Here is a 15,151-nt window from a genome sequence, read left to right on the forward strand (position 1 = left end):
TTATATTTAATTCGAATTTTCCTATTCAGAATAGGTCACGCCAGAAAACATTAACTTTGTCGCACAAAAGCGAAGCGGAAGTGCAGTGTATTATCGCCGATGTACATATGTATATATATTGTATACAACTATTTCCAGGACTTGTGTTAAAGCCTAACTTATATCATATTTCAACGTTTTTTATTTAACCGGAACGTAATTAACACGTACATATGTACATATATCATATTTGTCCTCAAGTTAATGATTTGAATTTATGTATACATATGTATGTATGTAATAATACCTAGATTGACATTGTTTAAACGAAACATACAGTAGCTAAAATTAGATATGCAATGCTAAATATAATAACTGTAAAACTCTCCATAAAGCTCGCCAACTGCATCCATTCATAAGGTGTTTCGTCGGCAGATATCAAATTACTAAACTCCTGCAATGTCACATCCTCAAATTGAGCGTTCACGTCGCAAGTTTCAGGCTGAGCAAGACGCATTTTCCGCTTTGGTGTGATATAAGAAACAAATGAGTGCCGGAGCAAGTTAGATATAGCGGGATGTAGTTTGCCGCGATACGAAGCATGTGTGGCGAATATTGAAAATACGGTCAGTAGCTGTTGGAATGTAACCAAAATGTAGCTGCAGCTGAAGAATTTTGCTGCAAATAAACAAATGCATTAACCGCTTATAATTTTTAAATTCATGAATTTCACCACACTAACTCACCAACGTAAGGTGTAGTACGCGCGAATTTACCCACATTTTGAGCAAAATATAGCAAAACGAAGGTTATAATGATCAAATTCAAACCATTGAGACATATTTTCGAATGATGACTTGTCTCAAAACATAGTGTAAGCATTGATAGTAATATAACCGTTGAACCCAGCGCGCGAAATACGGTAACAAAGGCACAGCGTCGCTCAAAACTTAGATGATACTCCATAACGATATATGGCTCGGCACAACACGAGTAGACAGTGGCTACACGTACCACACTGAAATCAGTCACCTTATATTTCATACTCGCCATATACTTATCCTCAAAACTCATGCTGTCATTGGGGTTCGTGTAATTCTTAAAGTCCAATTCGAAACCATCATAAGTCCACGAACCGAGATTCAGTTTACACTCATGTTTATCATGTGGCCAATTATTCATGTTTGTGGTGCAAAACACATTCATATCAACGTTATCGCTCCAGAGTACCATGCCAGTGTGTTCCAATATGACGGTGCCGTGATGGTGCATTCGTAGAAACTTATCGGGCGCATTGTTGTAAACCTAATAATTTTTCGCAAATATATATACAAACATAAATTTGAAATATGTTAATATGTGAATATGTATACCTATGTATTTGTGTACATATGGAATTATATAAGTATACATGAACTACTCATTTGCAGCGCACCAATGGAGACCAGGCACGAGCCATTGGTGCCCTTGTGATAACTAAGGAATTTTTCTCAACTTTAAATTGGGTTTCTCGCTTATGATGGTAATCGCAACAAATAAGTGGAACGGTGTATATACATACAATATATGTACATGTGTATGTATATATGTACAGGGTGACCCAAAATTAACACAAGATTGAAATTAAAGAAAAAACACAATTTTTCGTCTTTCGATTGTATTTTTTTTTTTGAATCACAAAGTACAAATGATGGGGTGATTTATGGAGTAAAACATTAGGCAAATGGCCTTCACGGCTTTCCATACACGTAGACACTCGTTTGTCGAAATCTATATGAAGCACCAGTCACGGCTCAACCATCCTCATTTAAAAAAAAAATATGGGTCTGGGTCTGGTAGTGAACGAGAGCAAGACGAAATGACTCCTGTCATCAAACAAACAGTCGTCGCACTCGCGACTTGGCTTCTATGTGACTGTTGACAGTCATAACTTCGAAGTCGTGCATAATTTCGTCTATCTTGGCACCAACAGAAACGTCAGCATCGATATCCAAATGAAAGTAAAGTCCTCTCTCGATGAACAAAGATCAAACTCTACAAGTCACTCATTATACCCGTCCTGTAATATGGTGTAGGAAGAGGAAGAACTCCACTCCGTTGGAAAGACCAAGTGGAGAAGGACTTGGCTACACTTGGAATCTCCAATAGGCGCCAAAGAGCGAAAAGAAAAAACGACAAGTCCGTTAAAAAATCCATCAAAGTCAAAATGTACTTCTTCGCTTAGGGTAGTTTTTGGAAAAACTTGGGTCGCCAACCTTTCATTATTTTTGATATTTTGTTCCACAATGAAGACCCATTTTTCTATGGTCTATCCATTTTCACTAAGCCTAAACTGTCAGCTGTCCATTTCTTTTTCTTTTATGATTGTCAACACTTTTCTACATAAATAGCGGCAAACTCAAATCTTGCGTTAATTTTGGGATGTATTGTATTTGTATTATTATTACATGCATATATTATTTATATTAGAGCAAACAAACCTCTAAGTCTGGCACCCAAATCAATTTTTGACGCACTGGTATTCGTGTTAGATTATTGTAATCGCGCGGGTTCCAACCCAATTTGGGATCTTGCCAAAGCTAAAAATAATAAAAATAAATTATAATAACTTCACAAAAACTATGTAAATTTAAATAAAATTTTTTGTATCAAAAAAAAAAATAAAATTTTGTTCAGTCCATCAAATAACATGCTAAAATGCTCAAACAGGAAAAAACGTTTACTTCGGTTACACCCAAACTATAATACCCTTCAAAAATACAAAAGATTCAATACAAGAACTTGATTTTGATTGGTCAGTTTTGATTGTATGGTAGCTATATGCTATAGTGCTCCGATGTGAACATCTTTTTTTCGAGATTGTACCGCTGTCTTGAATAATAGTCCGTGTCAAATTCCGTGAAGATATCTCGTTTTATAAAAAAGTTTTCCATACAAGATCACGGTTTTGATCGTTCGGTTTGTGTAACAGATATATGCTATAATAGTCCGATATCGACGATTTCGATAATATCAGTATATAGGCTTGTTAGCAACAGAGGTTGCGGTGCTATATTGTTCAGAGTTAGGCATAAGATCGTCTTTTAAGCGGCCTGATTACTGCAATATATTTCAATCTGAGCTCATTGCTATTGGGAAACTCGCGAAGCTAACCTCTAATCCATCAGAAGTCAACTCCAGAGTTAACATTTACGTGGACAGCCAATCTGCAATGAAGGAGTTAATCACGTTTGCCATATCAGCCAGAAGTGAAGCAGGATAGTACTGGAGAGTGTCGCCTTAACTATCATAAGCGACTTCACTTTTACTGGTTGCCCGGACCCGGAGATTGCCAAGAGTAGTGTACGGCTGTCACACGAAATCGTGATCAACATTGGAAAGTCCAAGCATTGTATATACGACAATCTGGATAGGAGCATGGCAAGGAGAATCAAAACACGATGAAACGATTCTAACTGAGTGCAAAAAATGAAAAGTCATGTGTGAAACGATGAGACATTGGAATCGGTATGGTTAGTGAGACACAGAGTCTATTGAAATTTGCGACAATAACTACGAAAAAAAAACAAAAAAGCTCCAACTTCTTTTCCCGTCTGAAAATCACGTATCCTGGAGGTATGTAAAGTAGGGCTCGGGCTCGGTGTTGGAGGTAACCTCCTCTTTCGACTTAAATTTTCATCTGGCGAATAATTTCTTCAAGTTTGTAAACAAAAAGAAGACTCACCGGACCTATCACGAGAGTACGGTGCATCAAACAGTCGTTTCTAGACTAATTCGATCAATTTGATCAAGTTGACAAGAGCACTTTTTCCTTCGCCTCATACATATTCGTAGTATATATGTATGTATATGTAAATATCTTAATATTATTTCAATTACACCCTTACCACATTCAAAAGTCCCACAAAATGTACTGATCCATCCGACTCTCGAAAGTCAAAATGTTCTAACACTAAGTTTGTATGCACATCAATGCGTTGACCCTCGCCGGTGGGCTTAACGAGTGCATTGTAATTAACGAACAAATCAGTGATGAGCGACTGACGTGCCACGGATGCGGAGTAAACTGACAAACATGAAATTGCAAACAATATTTCCATTAATAAATGCACCAAAATTAAATATATATTTTTTCACACTAACGATATTTTCAATAATTTACTAACATTTTGATTCTGTTGTGATTACAATTGAAAATAGAAGTAAATAAAAGCTGCTTAAAGCAGACCACGATGCGAATTTCAGACACTTCATAGTGCCGCTGAGACGCCGCAATTGGAAAAGTCACTTACTCGTCTGCACTTCAAAATCAACTGATCTTCCAGGTCAGCCGGCGGGCTTGTGCTCATCTCTTAGTTGTACGCTTAACGCGCTGCATAATTTGTTTGTGATTTAATTTACTCAAGTAAAGTTAAATTGATGCTAAATTTAAAGCGAGATGGAACGACGAAGAATTACTATAGTCTCTTAATAGCTTGAAGTGCATATGTGTGTGGTGTAATATTGGCGGCTTAAGTTGTTTAGTCTACAATAAAAATAAGAATATTAATATAAAGTTTAGTGGAATTTTTTACATTCAGACCAGAAGTGTTCGATATATGTTCTTAACCATTACAAATATCGTTAACTTCAAATTTTGAAAAAATATACGTGGTCCTTACTTCTTGATCTCTCCCACAACCCTTTGCCTATCACTGATACACAGTCTAGAGGTTCTGTTCATCATTCTACTTACGCAAATAATATTTCTAAGCTAAAGTAGCTATAGCTTTGCTATTTGCTGATCAATATTGGTGTTGTTGTTAAGTGAAAACTGCCACTTTCGCATCCAGAGAGTTCTTTCAACAACTTGTGGGTCATCAAAATGGTACTAAGAATTTCCAGAACCACTTTTAACACTTAAATGGAACTTAAGTAACGGTTGATCCAAATAGAGGTACTTTTTTCCCTCGATCGCTCGACTATCCCAATCGACATCGTTTCGTTCTATGGACTTTTGAAAAGTTTCAATGAGATCCGACGTTTTCGAGCCAAATTTTGTTCAGCGGTGAGGTCCATTTCTGGCTCAATGGGTATGTAAACAAATGAAATTGCCGCATTTGGGACGAAGAGCAACCTGAAGAGACTCCAGAGCGGCCATTTCATTCAGAAAAAACAACGGTTTGTGAAATTTGTGTACCAGTTGAATCATTGATCCATATTTCTTAAATAATGATACCAGTGAGAACGTAACCGTCAATGGCGACGTGATCTCGGCGACATTTGGTCTCAACAAGACGGCGCCACTTCCCAGACATCGCATCTATTAATGTATTTATTGAGAGAAAACTTCGGTGAGCAGATAATTTCACCATTTGGGCCGGCTGATTAACCACCAAGAACGTGTGTAAAGACTAAAATCTATGAGGACAATACCGCTTCGATTCAAGATTTGAATCAAAACATCACGCATGTCATTCGCCAGTTAACCATCGAAATACTCAAACGAGTCGTCGAAAATTGGACTCAACCGATGGACCATCTGAGACGTAGCCGCGGCCAACATTTAAAAGAGATAATCCTTAAAAAATAAATGCCGAAGAATGTTTTTTCGAATGATAGTAAGCATTCGCCAATAAGTTTGAAGTTTCCGTGTTTTTTTTTACTTTAAAATGTACTTAGATAACTTCGAAATGGATTACCCTTTATAAAAACTTTTTTAAGCCATATATTTTATAGAGTTACCGGAAGTTTTTTGATCTACTTTTTTTTTGCTATTCGACATAAGTCTTCAATTGTTTTTGAATAAAACTATGAGTCTCTAGAAACTATGATAATGTCGATCTCAAGTCTTAGTATAGGTTTTTATATTGATTTTCAAACAGATTTTTAAAAGATCTCAGAAAAAAATTAAAAAATTTAAACATAATTATTTTTCTAACTTCTAATGTAGAGAAAATTTAAAATTTGTCTAAAAATAAATTTAATTTATTATGGAAATCAGTTCTTTTGTTACACCCTTAATATTTTTAAGTGAATTTATACAAATAAAGCAACAAAATACATGCACAAGATTTTAATACTTTAATTGTATATAGAAATGAAGATCGAAAACAATATGCACCCTGCAGGAAAGTTCATTACTAGTTTAGAATTGTTACGGATGTAGCACCATTATGAAGCCTTTGTCAAACCAAACTACACAAAGAAAAATGATAAGAGGGTGCAATTAGTCGCTTCATAGAACATGCTCAAGCAAAAGGGATCAGTTGGTTCCATATAAAAAGATCTTCACATTGTAATAAAAAAGTGCCCGGAATTGTAATTTATAGACGGTCGAGGGATCGTTGAAGACTTGCCTCGTTCTGGACGACCTTTGAACTCTCCAACTGATGAAAATATTAAAAAAGTGATTGATATGGTGCTTGAAAATCGTCAGATAAGTGTTAGAGAGATGAAAATAGAGCTCGATATCTCTCGCGAGTCCGTTCGAATGATTTTGGTGGGTATTTTGGATATGAAACGCGTGCTTTCTCGACTAGTCCCGATAAAGCAGACATTTTTTCAAAAAGAGTACCGGAAACAGGTCTCATTGGACATGCTTCATCGTGCGAATTCCGATTTCAAATTCATGGAGAGCATTATAACTGCCGATGAGACATGGGTTTATGAGTTTGACATACAAACAAGTAAACAAACATCGGAATGTAGGGAAAAAAGAAGCCGAAATAAAAAAAAACACGCCGCTGAAAAATCAAGATGGTGCTCATTGTTTTTTCGATATTCGTGGTTTGGTGCATCATAAATTTGTTGCGGGCAATAAGGAGATATATTTGGCTGCATTGAGCCACGATTGCGAGCGAATTTAAAGCCAAAAGCGCATCGATCAACCAACGCATTCACCAGATTTAGTTCCGTTCGATTTTTTCTTGTTCCCCAAACTGAAAATGTCGCTTCGTGGAACCCGTTTTCAGTCGATCGAAGAGATAAAACTAAATTCGCTGAAGGAGCTTAAGGCTATCCGAAAAAGTGTTTCGAGGACTGGAAGAATCGTTGCCATAAGCGTACTACATCTGCTGCGGATTACTTTGAAGGCGACTGAATAAATATTGATGAATAATTAAATATGTTGCGTTTTATTTACAATTTCCGTGTACTTTTTTGTACAGCTCTCATTCATACAGTCGAAGTTGGTGCAGTTCACCTAAATCCTGAACTACATTTGGCTGACCAGTCTGCGTTTCTCTACAGGGTATGTACTAAATGCAAAGCCAACTAAATTAACATACATACATATATCAGATGCAATTCTTATACGAATTATATATATGTATGTACTCTCACACAACCTTAAGGAGCTGACTCCGAATGCTGTATTAAATCTCAGCGCAGTTCAGTTAAGTGAGGAACTCGGACGCGTACACTTCTCAACACGACTACAAAAATTTACGAATTCTTAATTGAAAATACAAAGTGGTTTTTTGATAAAAAAAAAAATACTTACTTCCTGCAGTTTTGTTGTGCTTATCCGCCATTGACTATGAGTCGGTCGTTAGCGCTTGGAATTTGCTTATTTCTGTTGCAATCTGTCAACTGTAAGAATTCCGATATCTACAAAAACACACGCTCGGCGTTTATTGATTAATTGCTACATACTAGAATCGAGAATTATACATACATTGTGGTATTTACAGTGATTTCAAATTTGAAGTGAATGTGCGACGAATATGAGGGGACAGATTTTAATCAATTCATACTACTTGAAATTGTTAATGTGGATATTTTATTAGTTAATCGTGTGGCTTGGAGCTTTAAGTCTCGATAATGATCTTGGAACTTCATGGCTCAATAACGCTTACTCATTCTTCAGTCAATACATATTTTGAACATGTTTTTTTGATTGGTGTTGATACGGACTTCGAAGAAGCATACAAAAGAATGCAAAATTTTTCTTTCTTTGGAAATATCGACATCCCAAATGTGAAAATATATATCTTTAGGGTCTGGACTTCGCCAATAATCTCAAATCGCTAATTTTTGTCTCTAGGAAAGTGTTAAGCATTCCACTTCCTTCTTCTGACATTTTGAAATTTGCATAATACTGGTGGCTCATTGCAAATGCCAATTTAGAGTTGATTATTATAACGAATATTTCGGCACGATTCGAATCGAAGTCGTATGGCCGAAGTAAACGCCATCGCGTTTGAAATAAAAATAAATATTAAATTACTTTTTATCTGAAGAATTTATGTGTTCCGGTGTGCCGAACTACCCGACAGGAAATTTCAAATCGTTTCTGATTTTTTTATAGCTCTATACGATAGAAAAAAATCAGAAAATTTCTAAGTTTTAATTAATGAGGTTAGGACGTTTTCTAATTAAATAATTTTGGAATTTTTAAATTTTTAATTTCCAACAGGGAGGGTTAAAAATTAAATATTTAATTGCTTGATAATTATTTTAAACTTATTATTGAATATTTAATTGCAAAATCAGAATTGAAAAAAAATGAAAATTGGAAATAAAAATTTATAAATTATTTTTATGTTAAAAGTTAAAATTGGAGTAAAAAAAAAAATTCTTTATGTCTAATTTAAACGCATAATTCAAAGTGAATAAATGTATATACATATGTACATATATTAGACAAAAAGTGCTAAGCCATTTGAAGATTTTAAAATAAAAATAAGCATTCCTTTTACAAAGTTATTCAAAATACAAAGTACACAAGCGCGAAATAAATCAGAATTTAAACCACAATCATTTTTAAATCTTAATTATAAAATTGAAATAAACCTTTAAATTTTTCAATCCGGTATTGTCATTTTTAGGTTTATTTTTCAGATTTTTAAAAGTATATTTAATTAAAATTTTCGGGATTTCAAATAAAAAAAATAATGTTAATTCACTTACTTTGGGAAATTTGAAGATATTGTTAAGAACATTTCAAGAAAAAAATTGTATACATTCTTACAAAAAAGTACCCGGAAATTATAAATAAACCCAAATTATTTAATTAGTATTATCAACATTTATTTTTTCGCCTTCAAAGTAATCCGTACCAGATGTAATACACTTATGCCAACGATTTTTACAGTCGCCAAAACACTTTTCATAACCACTTTTTGCGATGGCCTTGAGTTTTTTTTTACAAATTTCTTTTTATCTCTTCGGTCGACTGAAAACGGGATTCACAGCGCGGCAATTTTAGTTTGGGGAACAAGCAAAAATCACACGCTGCCTAATCTGGTGTGTACGTTGCTTGATCGATGGTGTTCTTTCCGTTCTTGGCTTTAAATTCCGTCACAATCGTGACTCGATTCGATGGTGCACTATCATTGTTTAAAATCCATGATTTGTCCCGACGGATGTTCTCACTCAAACACCTCAATACGGTCAAATAGAACTTTTTATTGACCGTCCATTCCTCCTTCCTACCCAAAATATACACCAAAATCATTCGAACGGACACGCAAGAGAAGTCGAGCTCTCTTGTCACATCTCTAATACTTGCCTGACGATTTTCACGCACCTCACTTTTTTAATATGTTCATCAGTTGAAGAAGTTGATGGTCGTCCAGAACGAGGCATGTCTTAAACGATCTTTCGACCGTCTTTGAAGGCTTTGTACCATTAGTAAGATTGTGTTTTCGAATCACCGTAAACCTTTTCCAACATTCGCAATGATTTCGCACTAATTTTGGTTAGAAATATAAAATTTGAGACAAATTCTTTCTTTAATATTTGCATCCATTGTAAAAATTGCAACACACTACTGCCGACTTAAGCAGTTCATGTAAACAAACTGATTGACATATCGCGCTCATATTTGGCAGAGTAATTAAGGACAGTCCTAACAACTCAGAAAAATACATTTTCTTGAAATGGAGAATGATCCATTTGTAAATAAAATTTTCCTTTTTTTGTCCTAATGTATATTTCAACCTTTTAAAATATTTTTACCTTTGACATTCGATGTAATTTTCGTTTTTGTAAATAACAAGTAAATAAGTCCTTCTAGCCCCGATAGAATTATAAGGTAACTTTTCGCCATCTGTCTTGCTCATCTCCTTTTTCTAGAAATTGGCGCCTAGATGGTTAGGCTGAAAATTTTCTTAGAGTCGAAATCGAAAGAAAGAAGTACTGTTCTGTTAGTCCCGCTCTTTATTTTCCTAACTTAATTAGCAAACCTCAATATCTCTCCACAAACACTCCATATATAATAACATTATATGGTGACTTAACTTTACTTTTTGAAACATGCATGTCATGACTATAGTGCGTTTTCTTTTTCAATGCAGCACAAGATGTCATTGCCAATGGCACAAAATCTTGGAACATCACCACCTTGGATCGGTTGCATCTACAGTTATTTATCAACTATGATAAGAACGTACACCCCTCATATCACGGTATACCGACCAATATCACATTGGGTATGTCGGTCAACTACGTCGATATTGATGAGATAAATGGGAAAATGATTTTGCACTCTTGGTTAAAGATTGTAAGTGAAAAACCACCTCAAATTATACTGCTAAACTTTTTGAACAATTTTCTATGCTAAATATTTTTTAAAAATCTTTACAGCGGTGGATGGATGAAAAACGTTCGTGGAACAGTGCAGATTATGACAATATAACGCAAATCCATTTAAAACCGAAAGAAGTATGGAAACCAGATTTAACACTTTTTAATAGCGCTGGCGACAAGAGTGACTACTTGGGTGATACTCAAATATTATTGTCGAACGATGGCAGCTTCTTATGGGTACCACCAGCCGTATATACCGCATACTGTAGCTTGAATTTCCGCAATTGGCCCTACGATACGCAAGTGTGTAAAGTGAAGGTCGGCTCATTGGCGCTCACGTACATCGATGCACGTTATCTGGATTTGAAAGAGAGCTTAGACTACAGTGACCTAGTACAATCTACACAGTGGGAAATCGTTGAAGGCGCTACCTCATACCGAAAACAGGATTATTATAATTATATTGAGTTCAGATTTAATCTAAAGCGTCGTTCGTCAATGTATACAGCGGTTATCTTTACGCCAGCTTCCTGCATAATATTACTGGCGCTTTCCTCGTTTTGGCTGCCCCCGCAAATGGGTGAAAAAATACTACTGAACGGTGTGCTGATTGTACTCATAGCTGCTTTTCTCATGTATTTTGCGCAATTACTGCCGATCTTGGCCGAAAATACACCACTTGTAGGTTTGTATTAACATACTCGTATGAGCAAAAAAATAGTAAGAATTTGTTCATAATTTTAAACTTTTTGATTTATTCTTCAAAATCTATGTCGTCCCCCTTGGCCCCAATACACTTGTGCCAATTTTTTTGCAATCCTCGAAACAGTCAAATTCAATTTCCGAAATAGTCTTCAATGCGGGTAGCGATTTTTAACGTCTTGAATTGACTTAAAACAGTTTCAAAACAGAGCGGTCGTTTAAGTTTGCTGAATAGCCAGAAGTCACACGGAGCTAAATCAGGTGAATACGGTAGTCACGGAGCAATATTTGTTGAAAATTTGGCGAAAAGCTCACGAAGAATCAATGAAGTATGCGACGGTGCATTATCGTGGTGCAAAAACCGGGAGCTGTCGACCCATAGTTCCGGCCTCAAACGACGCATAACACTAAAATAGTACTTCTTGTTTACAGTTTGGCCGGTCGAAAGGTCGGAGTGCACCATACCTCGATAATCGAAGAAAACTCTCTACATAACCTTGATTTTTAACGTTTCTTTCGTGCGCATAGTTCCAAGACTTATCGCAAGTAACAATACTTTCATGACAATTTCATGACATTTTGGTAGTCGGAAAGTATTGTTTCACAGATGTTAATGCGAAGCTGTTTTTCAAAAAAAAAAATTCAGTAATTTTGGAACAAATCGTGCTTTGACTTTTCTTATATCCAAATGATCTTTCAAAATGGTTTTCACTGATAATTCCGATATTCCAGCGTTGCCAGTTAGATCTCTGACTGTTAATCATCGATTCTCAACCACCAATTCCTTTAATTTATTGACGTGTTCATCATCAGTTGATGTTGATGGCGGTTTTGAACGTGGTCAACGCGTTCTCGACGCTCTTTGAATAATTTTTACCAATCAAAAGCACTTGGTTGCGACAAACAATTATCACCGAAGACCTCTTAGAACATTCTGAATGTTTCGGTACCAGTAACTTGATTTCCCATACACATTTGGCCACAGTATTATTATAACGAATGTAAACAATGGTGTACCAATCTAGGGAAACATTTTTATACTCTCGCAACAAAGTTGCTAAGGGGAGTATTATAGTTTTGTTCACATAACGGTTGTTTGTAAGTCCTAAAACTAAAAGAGTCAGATATAGGGTTATATATACCAAAGTGATCAGGGTAAACAGTAGAATTGAAATCCGGATGTCTGTCTGTCCGGCCGTCCGTCCGTGCAAGCTGTAACTTGAGTAAAAATTGAGATATCATGACGAAACTTGGTATACGTATTTCTTGGTTCCATAAGAAGGTTAAGTTCGAAGATGGGCAAAATCGGCCAACTGCCACGCCCACAAAATGGCGAAAACCGAAAACCTATAAAGTGTCATAACTAAGCCATAAATAAAGATATTAAAGTGAAATTTGGCACAAAGGATCGCATTAGGGAGGGGCATATTTGGACGTAATTTTTTTGGAAAAGTGGTACTAAGTTTTTTGTATATATCTCGGAAACTACTATAGCTATGTCAACTAAACTCTATAGAATAATTTCCTTCAGGCATTTCCATATACAGTTCAAATATGGAAGAAATCGGATAATAACCACGACCACCTCCCATACAAAGGTTATGTTGAAAATCACTAAAAGGGCGTTAACCGACTAACAAAAAACGTCAGAAACACTAAATTTTACGGAAGAAATGGCAGAAGGAAGCTGCACCCAGGCTTTTTTTGAAAATTGAAAATGGGCATGGCGTCGCCCACTTATGGACCAAAAACCATATCTCAGGAACTACTTGACCGATTTCAATGAAATTCGGTAAATAATATTTTCTTAACACCCTGATGACATGTACGAAATATGGGTGAAATCGGTTCACAACCACGCCTTCTTCCAATATAACGCTATTTTGAATTCCATCTGATGCCTTCTCTGTATAATATATACATTAGGAACCAATGATGATAGGAATCAAACTTTACACAAATACGGTATTTGAAAAATATGTAAATGACGGATAATGAAATCTCGATTATCACTTTATCATGCGAGAGTATAAAATGTTCGGGGACACCCGAACTTAGCCCTTCCTTACTTGTTAACGTTTCTGTTGTGCGCATAGTTCCAAGACTTATCGCAAGTAACAATACGTTTCATGACATTTTGGTAGTCGGAAAGTATTGTTTCACAGATATTAATGCGAGTCCGTTTTTAAAAAAAAAATGCAGTAATTTTGGAACAAATCGTGCTTTGACTTTTCTTATGTCCAAATGATCTTTCAAAATGGTTTTCACTGATAATTCCGATATTCCAGCGTTGCCAGTAAGATCACTGACTATTAATCATCGATTCTCAAGCACCAATTCCTTTATTTTATTGACGTGTTCATCATCAGTTGATGTTGATGGCGGTGCGGTTTTAAACACTTGCTCGCGACAAACAATTATCACCGAAGACCTCTTTTTTTTTCGATTAGTGCGCGTAGTTTAAATGAACCAGTCCGAGTCAAATTTGATACGTGAGGTATCTCAACAAGGTTAGGAGATCGTGGAGCCGAGAATGGAGGAATTCGGTCCATGACTGAACTCATATACCAAATATAATTATTTTTCTTAGACTTTATGCCGATGATAACGGCATCAATGTGAATGCTATATTTATAAAATTGAATGAAAATATTTTCTCAAGCATACTTTATGGCAGTTTAACCCATAAATAAATTAAATAAATCCATACCTCTTCTGTCCTTATAGTTACATATATCCCATATAGTGAATTTCGACCATCCGTTTGACTTTATTTGATATTATTGGTCAATGTGTGTGATTTAGTCAAAAATTAATGTAATTAGGCCAAACCTTAGTTTAGCTCCAGTATTATCGGTTCCCCATCAACTTATTTGTTAAGCTTTGATTTGAAAGTTTTAATATATTATATAATACATATGTTCTCTTTTTCTTACTTTCAGTACTGTTTTACAGCTGTAGCTTGTTGTTGCTCAGCATCTCAACGATAATTGCCGTGTGTGTATTGTATCTTTCAACGGCGAAGCATAAACGGCACTTACCTGACTTTGTCAAGACCATACTTAATGGACCGCTGAGCAAGATTCTTTTGTTAGAAAACTTCACATTGGAAGCGGAACCGCACACCGTTAGCATGAATAACGGCACAAAAGAGTTGGTCGAGCATCAATATGAGAATCCAGACGGCATAACCGATGCAGCGGCCATGCATGCATCCACCTCGTCCTCTGCTAATCGTTTCATTCAATTTGAGTGGATTTTATTGGCCACGGCCATCGATCGTATTGCCTTTCTATGTTATAGCCTTACATTCATAATTTTGTCTATTTTATATGCTGTCTAAATTAAATTGACTTTAGTAAATTATGTTTCCATGATTATTAACAAATACCTATTTGTAAACGTACAAACTGATATACATATGTATATGTACATATTGTTTTGAATAAAATTAAATAACAATAAAAAAAGGATGTAAAACTCTGGAAGTATTAGTTGGTTCAAATCGCATAACTTCTTTTCAGCGTGAATTAACAGCATCTAAATTAAATTATTTTTATTGTAATCGCAAACATTTTATTATTATATGTATACCCGAAAGGAAAGTATCAGAGGGAATTTAAAATTGTGTTACATGGGAAGTTGGCGTGGCTGTAGTCCAATTTCGGACATTTTCACATTTACAATGTAACATAAAAATGTCAGGAGAATGCAGGTCTGGAGATATGTATGCGATTTCACTTAAAAGTGCGCGGTACCACGCCCAACTACTCGTCCAATTTTGACCTCGGCTCCATTAAAGCCGTCTCTGGCGTATTTAGTTATTGATTTATTGCGCTTTTAGTAGCTTTTAACAGTAGCGTTTCAAGGGGAGTGAGCAGGGCTATAAACCGATTTCTTCAATTTCCACACTGTCGGTAGGGCTTCTTATAATATTTGCGCTAGGCGAATTTGGTTA

At 35.7% G+C, this 15,151-nt stretch overlaps 2 protein-coding genes across 2 annotated transcripts; one reads left to right on the forward strand and one right to left on the reverse strand.

Moving 5' to 3' along the window:
• Nucleotides 1-141: 141 nt before the first annotated feature.
• LOC120769363 (acetylcholine receptor subunit alpha-like 1) lies at nucleotides 142-4,301 on the reverse strand. The gene is made up of 5 exons (XM_040096325.1): nucleotides 4,146-4,301; nucleotides 3,867-4,045; nucleotides 2,460-2,558; nucleotides 726-1,284; nucleotides 142-657 (listed from the first exon to the last, which is right to left on the reverse strand). Exons 1-5 carry the CDS (start codon nucleotides 4,231-4,233, stop codon nucleotides 302-304), a joined length of 1,281 nt encoding a protein of 426 aa, XP_039952259.1. The 5' UTR covers nucleotides 4,234-4,301; the 3' UTR covers nucleotides 142-301.
• Nucleotides 4,302-7,348: 3,047 nt separating this feature from the next.
• LOC120768910 (acetylcholine receptor subunit beta-type lev-1) lies at nucleotides 7,349-14,666 on the forward strand. The gene is made up of 4 exons (XM_040095677.1): nucleotides 7,349-7,553; nucleotides 10,260-10,465; nucleotides 10,549-11,176; nucleotides 14,136-14,666. The coding sequence occupies exons 1-4, from the start codon at nucleotides 7,499-7,501 to the stop codon at nucleotides 14,534-14,536; spliced, it is 1,290 nt and encodes a 429-aa protein (XP_039951611.1). The 5' UTR covers nucleotides 7,349-7,498; the 3' UTR covers nucleotides 14,537-14,666.
• The last annotated feature ends 485 nt before the right edge of the window (nucleotides 14,667-15,151 follow it).

Source organism: Bactrocera tryoni, chromosome 2 (genome assembly GCF_016617805.1).
Source record: "Bactrocera tryoni isolate S06 chromosome 2, CSIRO_BtryS06_freeze2, whole genome shotgun sequence".
NCBI classification, from domain to species: Eukaryota; Metazoa; Arthropoda; class Insecta; order Diptera; family Tephritidae; genus Bactrocera; species Bactrocera tryoni.

Excerpts from the sequence above, each read along its gene's own strand:
- LOC120769363 (XM_040096325.1), bottom strand. The coding sequence starts at position 4,233 with ATGAAGTGTCTGAAATTCGCATCGTGGTCTGCTTTAAGCAGCTTTTAT. Across the intron at positions 4,046-4,145 it reads AATCACAACAGAATCAAAAT|TTTACTCCGCATCCGTGGCA; the intron begins GTTAGTAAATTA and ends CATGTTTGTCAG. Across the intron at positions 658-725 it reads GCGTACTACACCTTACGTTG|CAAAATTCTTCAGCTGCAGC; the intron begins GTGAGTTAGTGT and ends GTTTATTTGCAG.
- LOC120768910 (XM_040095677.1), top strand. The coding sequence starts at position 7,499 with ATGAGTCGGTCGTTAGCGCTTGGAATTTGCTTATTTCTGTTGCAATCT. Across the intron at positions 7,554-10,259 it reads TCTGTTGCAATCTGTCAACT|CACAAGATGTCATTGCCAAT; the intron begins GTAAGAATTCCG and ends TTTTCAATGCAG. Across the intron at positions 11,177-14,135 it reads CGAAAATACACCACTTGTAG|TACTGTTTTACAGCTGTAGC; the intron begins GTTTGTATTAAC and ends TCTTACTTTCAG.